The 10981-nt window shown below is 34.7% G+C and overlaps 1 protein-coding gene across 1 annotated transcript; it reads right to left on the minus strand.

Moving 5' to 3' along the window:
• LOC109713649 (ras-related protein RABC2a-like) lies at nt 1517-9630 on the minus strand. The gene is made up of 6 exons (XM_020237813.1): nt 9329-9630; nt 4833-4898; nt 3445-3510; nt 2734-2855; nt 2208-2336; nt 1517-1824 (listed from the first exon to the last, which is right to left on the minus strand). Exons 1-6 carry the CDS (start codon nt 9477-9479, stop codon nt 1723-1725), a joined length of 636 nt encoding a protein of 211 aa, XP_020093402.1. The 5' UTR covers nt 9480-9630; the 3' UTR covers nt 1517-1722.

Below are 10981 nucleotides of genomic sequence, written 5' to 3' on the forward strand. Positions count from 1 at the left end.
TGGAAGCACTAACTTAGTTATGCTTCAATTAGTATAGTCGCTCTACTCGGTGTTTCAGTATCAATACTCCAAGTTAAGTATCAGTACTCAACTTCGTAACGGACTGAGTAAGTTAAATTTGACTCCAATTTGATCTAATATTATGTCTTGAGATTAGAGATGGTATAGGAACACTCAGAAGAGAATTATTAAGAGGAGATCGACGACTAGAAGGGCATCAAGGAGTCAAATAGAAGGCAGAGATCGTTTTGGTACTAGAATTGAAATTTTTAGAATTTTATAAATCATTATAATTCATGTTTTAAAGTGAAGAGTTTAAAGCTTTATTGTAGATACTCTAACCAGAAGAAAAGCATGAAGAACTCCTCGGAGAGCGAGTTTTTTGTAATCTTATCTTATTTTCTATATTTTTCTGCCATAAATTAATTGAAAAATACATTAGGATAGTCTTGTCCGTGAATATAGATCAACACATTGCTGATCGAATTACGTAAATTTAGTGTTCTTGTATTCTCTTATTTATTGTATTATTTTGTTATCAACCTGCTTATTTTTTATGATTATTTTTTTCTATATTTATTTACGAAAAAATTTTCACCGTTTTTCAAATATAGTATGAATTTAAGTATGTGCTCAGTAACTTCTCAATGGGTTACTTCAGTAGAATTGGAGCTTCTCACAAAATTGAGAAGGTACTTTAATAAGTTAAATGAACTACACTGGTCTCCAGCTGGATTATATAACATGGGTGGGCTCCACTGGTTTTTTTTTTTTCTTTTTTTTTCTTTTCTTTTATTATTATTATTATTTATTATTATGAAAATCCATTAGAAGCAACCGGAGGAATAATTAAGTAGCAAGAAGTTGTCTGCTAACCATGTACTCATCAATTATTATTTTTTTTTCGTCAAAGTTTAATGCAAAAACTATACCTCGTTTGGCCACATGTTTGTTTTTTTTACTTTTTAAATAAAATTTTGTATATCAAAAAGTACTAGGAGTGCACTGTAGATTGATTGCATCCACTTCATCCAAAATGTTTACTTGGCAACAAAAATTTTTTTTTTTGAAAGTAAGTGTTTTTGCTCTCAATTTTTGTTTTAAACAACTTATCATTTATTATTTAGCCGGATGCATTGTAATCTAGTTGACAAACAAAAGTATTCCCTGCAACCCATCAAATTATATAGAATTAGTGTTGAAAAAAAAACCACAAACATGATGCCAAACAAGGCCGATTTCTCAGTTAAAATATGGGATAAAATTTGAAGTTTGAATCTAAAATCAGAATTAGATTTTTTTCTGCTTTTGATTTTAAGGCCTTCAAAATCAGTTTTTTGATTCTGAAAAATAGAATCAGATTTTAAAAATGAAGTTGTCAAATGCTCTATTGAGTCGAAAATCACTTTTTAACGCAAAAGCACTTTTTAAAAGTTAGGCCAAACACCCCCTTAATTAACAACCTGCTTTTTGAGATGCAAGAGTGCACTTTATCTTATGTTATCACAACCTTGCATGACACAAATTTACAATATTCAATCACATTAGATAACTTAAGATGATTTGTATACAATCTAGTTTTCGTCATTCGAAGTTAGGCCGCAAAAGATTCATGCAAGCACCAACAACACCAAAGTAGAGGCAAACACAGCTGATTTACAATGTATAATAATATCAGTATATTTTGATCTGATCAAGTGTGATGTTAGAACCTTGTGTTGCTCATGAGCAACACGCCCCGCCATTATTCTCCTGTTTCTGTTTCAACATGTTCCTCGCAGCAGCCGACGGCCCCTCGTCCTGGGGATTTGAAACCTCCAGAATCTGTTCAGAGAACATGAAATCTTAACATTTTATGATTGTTAAATATGGCGAGTTAATTTAAACATAAAAAAGGACGAAAGAAAGAAAAACTTGATGGATGGCGCGTTAACGTGGCAGCAACCAAAATCTGTACAAGATTAATTACAAGAGGAAAAAAAAAAAAAAAAAACCATCGTAGTGATCAATAGCAAATCATCTTTCAGTAAACAGGACAACAGTGAAAAAGCTATTTTAGCACCCAAAATAGACTCTACCGGGTCATAAGGACCGAGTGCATAACCAAAGGAGAGAAATTTAGAGCATAGTAATGCCTCACGTTAAAACTCATTCAAAAAACAAACACTGCGTCTTAAAAATGATTATATAACTTTTTGAAGATTTACCTTCAATGCAAGTTCTTCAAAACATTTCTCCACATTTTCCTGTGTTTTCGCGCTGCACTCAAGGAACAGACAACCAGACTGTTGCGCAAAAGCAGCTCCCTCTTCCCTTGTCACCTTTCTTTCATTCTCCTGTTATCAAAATTATGAAGCGATAGTTGAAATCTTAGCATTGCAGCTCTTTTGTTTAGAAGTATATTGAGAGAATATGGTTAGTGAAAATAACGATATCTCTAGTATGATGGTATTAGTATTTCCCACATACACTTGTTTACAGGGAATGCCTACCTACGACTATGACACTAGGATGTTTAGTCACGCTCCAAATCCTGTAAGCGAGATAACAAAGTATCGTAGAATGTGCAACTAATGCCCTAAATACCAATTGCGTATGTAGCATGCAAAACCAAAGAGAATTGAACTACTGCATCTTAGTTCAGATGTAGTTCTTCAATGTACTGAAAATGATGAACTTGCAATGTCGAAGAATAACAGTAATGATGATAAGGTTTTCAAACAACGATATTACCTTGTCAACTTTATTCCCAACAAGCATTTTGATGCAATCTTTATTTGTGGAGTACAACTCGATTTCCTTGGCCCATATTTCCGCTAAATTTGTAAAAGTTTCTCGTCGTGTCACGTCATAAACTAATAGCAGAGGGTAAAGGAAAGTAGCTCATTCAGCATTTTATTCACAGTAAATAGCATCATCACATTGGCAAAATTCTGATAAAAGATTCTAGAGGTGTAAGAATGAAAAATACAAGATTAAAAAACATTATTTTCTTAGTTTAGTCATCAAAGAATTGTATCAATCAGCCTTAAGATAGTCAGTTACATTAATCATTCATGTTTTTCATCAGGAAACAAAGGTTTTTAAATTTGCAGGTGAATAAACTATATTCAAAGCAGATATCATTTCATTATCTTGTACAGTACTAATGCAGTAGAAAACAGGATGTAGACATACGACTAAGAAACTTATACGAGGAATAAAGTTTACCGTCCAAGAAATCTTATTAACGAAAATATGAATATATATTAAAAGAATCTTCATGATACTGACATCGGGCGAATCATTTAATTTTTTTTTTCGTAAGGCACAAGGAAATTTGTAATATGAGTATTATAAATGGCAAAACGGATTCCATGCAGCATAATTTGGCAAGAGTAAATGACCGTAAGATTTTTGCGAAGCTACAGATGAATCACATAAATAATGAAATAATTGCCTTACCTAGAATGATTCCATGAGCACCTCTATAGTAAGAAGTCGTTAGTGTCCTGAACCTCTCCTGTCCGGCTGCAGACAGAAGTTCGGTTAGATATACACCCATAAGATGGGACAGATATAAAAAATGAAAACATTAGCAACATGTCAACAATCATATGTAAAAAAACCCCTGCTAACACACGGTATTGCTTTGTTTAAATTATTAGACATAAAACAAATACTATTGGTAGTGGCAGACTGATAAATAATTAGAGAAGAGAATACCACTATACATCAGAATAATACTTATTCATGTTGCTGTCGAATACTAGTAAATAATTAGAAAAGAGAATACCACTATACACCATAAAAGTATTACTTATTCATATTGCTGTCATTCAATAGCAATCGTATACCACAAACGAAGTACTTAAAAAATGAATTTTTCAGATATAAAACTAAGACATGTTCATGGTTTCTATTCCAGTAATATTTGCATAACAATGTTTTGTAAAATATAGAAGGCGATTACAATTGATTATAAAAAACTAAAGATCTCTATACTGAGCTGCTGGTCTGTTACAAGCATCTTACCCGATCAGCAAAACTATAACACACTTCTTTCCTAAAATTGCAGCTTACTGCATAATTCTAACATCTTTTCTGCTATATTTTTATAACAATGCTGTACTGTGATTACTGTCTAAACTTGTAAATTGCCACAATTCCACACTATTTTGCAATCATTGTTTTGGATCCTTACACACTTGTTATCATTTACTCGACTAAGGCATCATTATGATCCCATTCACCATGACACAGTGATTTAAAATAATGGCGAAAGAGATTTGAAAAGGGTAAATTTAGCAGGTGGGTTTGGAATAAGCCAAATAAAAATAAAAAAAAGAGCAACCAATGTAGAGGCAGAGCTGCAGAGGCATTCTGAATGGCATCTTCAGTTTGATTTGATGGTGCATTGTTGCTATTTCATTTTTTTATGTTCTTTCTCCTCATCTTTAAATTCTCTTTCTTTCTTTCAACCCTATATGTTAAACCACTAATAGTTCGTCTTCCTATATGTTAAACCACTAATTAAATTATGCATTGCATGGTTACATGCATTATCTGGACATATAGATCAACATGCATATATGGGCCAATGCAGTGATTACTTTCCCCATACATGCATCAACATGCATCTTATAAACAAAACAAAATAAATCAATATTGTAAAGGAAACTTTCTGTGACATAATGAAAATTAATTACTGAAGAGAAATTACCATGATACAAAAAATGAAAGTTTTAATAAATTCTTTACAGTGACATGAGTATGAGTTTGCCAAACAACAAGTGTAAATCGCATAACTTGGACACCTATATCTATAATATTATGCATAGTAGAAAACTCACCAGTATCCCATATTGTGAGCTTAAGCTTCTTTCCAACTGTAAGAACCTTGATTTTAAAATCCACTCCTGCCAACAAATTTAAGCAAAAATTACTACAACAAGAATGTGAGAAAAAAAAAAGTGTTAAAAAAGAATGAGACATGCCGGCTACCAAATACCAAAGTTTGAACTAGCAAGTAGGAGATCTTGCAGGAGACAGCTGGAGGCAAACTATCCGCAAGTTATAAAAAGCATCATTCCCTAACAACTTAAAACTTTTCGAGACAAACAGTCCATAAAGAGAGACAAACTGTTATTTCACACATATTGCCTAATCCCTTAAATGCACTAAAAAGATTGATCTTGGAGGAAACGGTCGGAGATAATCATAATAACTCCATTGACATTCACAGTGAAGACTAGGTGAACCATGTAAAGTGCACTGATAGAAAAGGTAAGAAAACAGAAAAGCAGGCAAGAATCTTTACCATCAAATGGAGAATGTGGGGATAGAACATAGGACCACTTGGAACTGAGGAGGCTTACGACCAACTATGATACCATATTTTTAAATATAAAATACAAATACTCTATTTTCTAGCAACTTAAACTCTTATTATGTAATAACGATCGTCTTATATTATTTTACATGGTGTCAGAGTAGGAGTTGCTTAGTTTAAATCCCATCAGACTCCTATAAAAAATTCTCGAGCCTTGAAGGGGAGAGTTGAATGTAAAATATGAAAAGTACTGTTTTTTGACAACTTAAACTTTTGGAGATAAAAAATCCACAAAGGAAGACAAGTGGTTGTTTCATACATATTACCTAGTCCCTTAAATGCATGCAAATATGTTAAAATCAAAGCCCTTCACATCATGCATGCTTGCTGACGCATTAACTGTTAGAATTTCCGATAGCAAGGCCCAACTAATCATATTCAAATCAAGATTTCCTATCAGATAAATGTTAATCGCGACAAAAATAGAACTACTTGATATGACCTGTTTTACCCCTTTTCCATCTATTTAAATTAAATAGAATCTTAATTAAACTTTAATAGGAGTCGACTGGACTCTATATACAAGGATACTGATCTTTCCACTTTCTCAGTGTGCACTCTAGTGAAGAATAATCATCATATCCACACCATAGGGTGGTTGCTAATGTTCAAGTCACAATCGAGCTTCTCGCTTCCACATATTGATCAAAATATTCTTTTCTTTGACGCTTTGTAAGCTTTTTTATTTTGTTTACAATCTTCGACATCGGTATGTATTAGTTTTTATTATTTTTACATGTCATATAGATCTCACATCAACAACCTATAAAACTAGCATTCTAAAGAACCCATAGCAATTGTAACGCCCTAATATTCTCACATTAGATAGGAAAAGAATTATAATTAGAAACGTAAGGATCGAAGGCTAGTAATAATAACCCGGCTTATACATTTTGGACCAGTGGTTTGGACCCAACGAGTTATTAGTGCTAGTGGGCTAAATCATTACATTTGGTATCAGAGCTGGTTTGCCAGTTAGTAGTATAAGATAGGTCTCACATCACTTAGTGATTTTTGGGCAAGAAATGAGACAAGACGAGAATGTAAGAGTTTAATCACATTGGATAGGAAAAGATTATGAGCAGGAACAGAAGGAGCGAAGGCTTTTCATAATATAATAACTGGACTTAAGCATTTGGGTTCAATGGTTTTAGCCCACGAGTTATTAGTGCTAGTAGGTTGGATCGTTATAGCAATCTATACATCTATACAAATACATAAATTGAGAGTTTTCAATACCACGTGGCAGCTCCTTTACTCTAACCCTCTCCCCCCAGGCATCGTCGATTATTACCTATATTCTACTTCCTCTCTCTCTCTTTTGCCTCAATTATTACCTATATTCTACCTTCTGTGTGTGTGTGTGTGTGTTGTGTGTGTGTGTGTGTTCAAGTAGTATCTATACTCTACCTAGTGGCGGATCCACTATAGTCTCCATTGTATGTACCCACAAGAAAGGTCTTTACGGTCTTTCTTCACATTTTGATCCTATTTTGGGGTCAAAGTTAAATAAGAACAAACAGTATGGAGCAGGGCTAACCTCTTTCTTATCTCGTTGGCCTACTACAATGTGGGCCAACCAGAATGCCTAGTATTTTTTGTAAATATTTAATTAATAGAATAAATAATTTAAAAAATATTTTTTGTTTATGTAATATCAATGACTAGTTTTTTTAGGCTAAATTATAAAAAGCCCTCTTGCACTTTAGCCCTAGTCTCAATTACTCCCTTACATTAAAAATTGCATTAATTACTACACTGTATTTTATCATCATCTTAAATAGATCCAAAATTTAAAAAATGGGCAAATTAGGCTCTAAAACTTCACTAAAATAAATTGGTATATCACTTTGTTCCACATCTCAACATATACCTCTATTTACAACTCAAAATAAATATAAAAAATTTACATAAAATTAAGGAGATATTTTATTTTGCTATACTATCAAAATTGATAGTTTATTGAGCAATTTATTAATTTTTATAATTCTATTGCATTACTTATAGATATATAGTTTTTATCTGCAAACTTATTTTTACAAAGTTTTGTAGTAGAATGCAATAATTATTCCAAATAGTTGGATCTAATTGAGATAATGACAAAGTATAAGGCGGTAATTGATGTAATTTTTTATGCAGAGAGGACAATTGAGACAAGCACTGAAGTACGAGAAGGCTTTTTATAATTTAGCCGTTTTATGTTTATTCTTCATTATATATATTGACCCCACTGTTAAAACCACCACGGACTCTACCCTCTTCTCTCTCCTACACATATATCTTATAAGATTCTTTCATATCTTAACACGGCTTTGTTTGCATTTGGCTCCCTCAAAAAAATTATTCTCACAAATAATCTCACCAAATTTATAATTATAATTTTGACCCTATCCCCACCAAGCAGGTGCCACGTAAGCACCACGTGAGTAAAATAATAAGTTGAACACGGTAATCCATTCACTGTGTCTAAGCACGGTAAATGATTCACCATGTCTAGAGAAAAGAAAAAGGAAAGGAAGGAGAGTGAAAATATATATATATATATATATATTGTGAAAAAATATAAAAAAGAATGTAAGTATAGGAAACGGTGAACACGGTGAATGGTTTACCATGTTCAACTTAACAGCCCAGCCCGCTCGCATGGCGCTGATGTGGCGCCTACTTGATAGGAATAGGACTAAAATTGTAATTATAAATTTGATAAGGTTATTTCCGAAAAAAAATTTTGAGGGGCCAAATACAAAAAAAAAGCCCTATCTTACAAGATCCTCATATCTCTCTCTCTCTCTCTCTCTTTCTCTCTCTCTCTACAAGCAAAATCCTTCTCTTTCTCTTTTGCACTCTCTTTTTCGAGCTCAACCCGGCCCCGGCCTCTCTCTCTCTCTCTCTCTCTCTCTCTCTCTCTCTCCTCACACACACACACACCAAATCTCTTCGAAATCTCCATCATTATTCCTACTCTCCCTAATCTCTAGTAACTCTCCTCCTCTTCTTTTTGCCTCTCTCTCTCTCTCTCTCTCTATCTTTCTCTCTCACACTAGCTTTCTCTCTCCCTCTCATAACCCAAGCCTAAATCTCGAGAGGTTCGANGGGGGGCGGGGGCGGGTGCTATCGCTGTTTTAGCTACGAGTTTGCTTGCAGCGGTTGTTCTGTGATTTTTCTGTACTACTGTTTTATTTTTTGTATTATTTCTTTTCCAATCTAAGATTTTTATTAATTATACAGCCTAATTGGCTGAAATAATAATATTTTTATCGATTTTGGATCGGATTTGGCGGCATGCATGGCCAAGCGGTGACTGCAAATCCTTTATTCCCAGTTCAAATTTGGCTGTCGCCTAATCAACAAAGTACGTACTAGTCTACTATTTAGATTAGTTGTGCATTTAATATATCATATACACATATATTGTAATTAATTGATCTATATAAACCCTCCATTTAGATAAAATCTATATTTACTTCCTTTCAAGATCTGAAGAAGTTACCATAAAACTTCGTAAATGATCTATTAATGGCTCAATCAGTGACTTCTTGGGATGGAAAATCAAAAAAAAAAAAAAAAATCCTTGGTTTTGTTTTCTTTTGCTACAGTATATCTCATATTTTGATATATTTTAATCGGTTGAAATAGTAGCCGCTGTAAAGCCCACTAGTACTCTAATAACATAGCAAGAGCACGTAACTATCCAACTAGCTAGCAGTAATATCATCGGATCCAAACTACCGGCGCCTAAAATACTTAAGTCCAATTATTATTATTAGAATATTATTAAAATGCGTAATTTCTTATATTTTGAATCAAGACCTCTTTTTCATCTAATGTGAGATTATTGAGACCTTATAATGCAATCGCCTTCAAAAGACAAAATTGATCCAAACAAAGTAAGAATCTCATCAAAATAGCCAATAATACACGCGAGAAGGGATCTATCTACAAGTAATCATCGTTTACCGATGGTGGGGGCGGGCTCCTCGACATGATTTGAGATGAAGCTGTTGAGGATGCTACTCTTCCCCACTCCCGAGTCCCCGATCAACAGTATCTTGAACGAGTAGTCGTATCCATTACCCGAGCTAGAAGAAGAAGACGACGACGAAGCCATCGCAATGGCGACAATGGTTTAGAGAGAGAGAGAGAGAGAGAGAGAGAGAGAGAGAGAGAGGGGAATGAGAGATATAGAGCGAGAGAGAGAAGGGAAAGGGGAGAAAAAGGAGAGGAGGGTTTGGGGAATCTGCTTCGGCTTTTGCTGCGATCGCAGGTAGCGTCAGAGTCACGAATGCTTTCCTTCTCTTTTCTTTTCTTTTCTATTCGAGCGGGCAAGTAGGCAACGGTATTCGTTTCCCTGCCCTACGGACTTGATGGTAACTTGCACCTTAGCCCCCGACCTTTTAGAATCTTTCATTTTAGTCCTTTAAACCTTTTTCAAGAGTTTAACATTTAAAAGTACAACAAGTGTTAAATTATATAAAATAACTATTTTTCTCCGGAAGCTTTAGCCAGCACTCCCTCTTATTTCTAAACCGGACATGTTTTGGTAGACTTTATAATGTTGCACTGCAGCGGAGCGAGAAATTTTAAATTTTCTACTCTTATATCATATAAAAATTATATAAAATAATTATTATTCTCTAAAAAATTAAGCAATAAGAAAATGATATTTTTAATATTTATATTTAACAAAGCACGGTAAAGACAAAATCTTCTAATTCATGGTAATACATTACTATTAGTCGGTTAACAATGACGATTCTACAACTTCACAACTTAAAAGAGTTGCATAGGGACTTTTTTCGAAAATAACCCTCTGAAATTTTGTAATTGGCAAAATAACTCTCTGAAAATTTTATTTGTAAAACTAACCCTCCTTTCGCCACATCGGTGCCAGGTGGGATTTTTCTCGTAAAGACGGTGAATCGTTCACCGCCTATGCGCATTTCTCATGAAGACGGTAGATGGTTCACCGCCTTCATGAGACGGTGAACTATTCACCGTCTTAGGGTGAATACATCTCCGTCTTTAGAGCGAATACAACACCTTTGGAACTGCTGTGCCCTCGATAAGACGGTAAACAGTTCACCGTCTTACTTAAGACGCCCCTCAACTTCGGCCCGAACTTTGGCCAAGTCGTGGAGACATAAAACACAGATAAGACGGTGAATTGTTTACCGTCTTATTTGTGCTGCACTAAAGACGGTGAACTATTCACCGTCTTTATTGGCAACGGAGTGGACCAAGGTAAGACGGTGAATCGATCACCGTCTCCAATGTTGTTTAATGAAGACGGTGAACAATTCACCGTCTTACCTAGGTATACCCGAAGCCCCGACACCTCTCCCTCACTCTTCGCTCTCTTTCTCTCTTAACTCTCTGTCTCTCTCTCCCTCCGCACCCCGCCAGTCGCCGCCGCCCAAGCCGACGTCGCCGCCGGTCGCTGTCGACCCACCGAGCCTTCCCCCGTGCCACAGCAACCCACATTGCAAATAATATTCTATCTTAGTAATTTTCTAGGTTTAAACCTAGTTTAACCTAGTTTAATCTAGTTTAACAAGTATAAACCCTAAACCCTAAAATTCCTAAACTAGTTTAGCTACTATAAACCCTAAA

The sequence above is a fragment of the Ananas comosus genome, linkage group 8 (assembly GCF_001540865.1).
Source record: "Ananas comosus cultivar F153 linkage group 8, ASM154086v1, whole genome shotgun sequence".
Lineage (NCBI taxonomy): Eukaryota > Viridiplantae > Streptophyta > Magnoliopsida > Poales > Bromeliaceae > Ananas > Ananas comosus.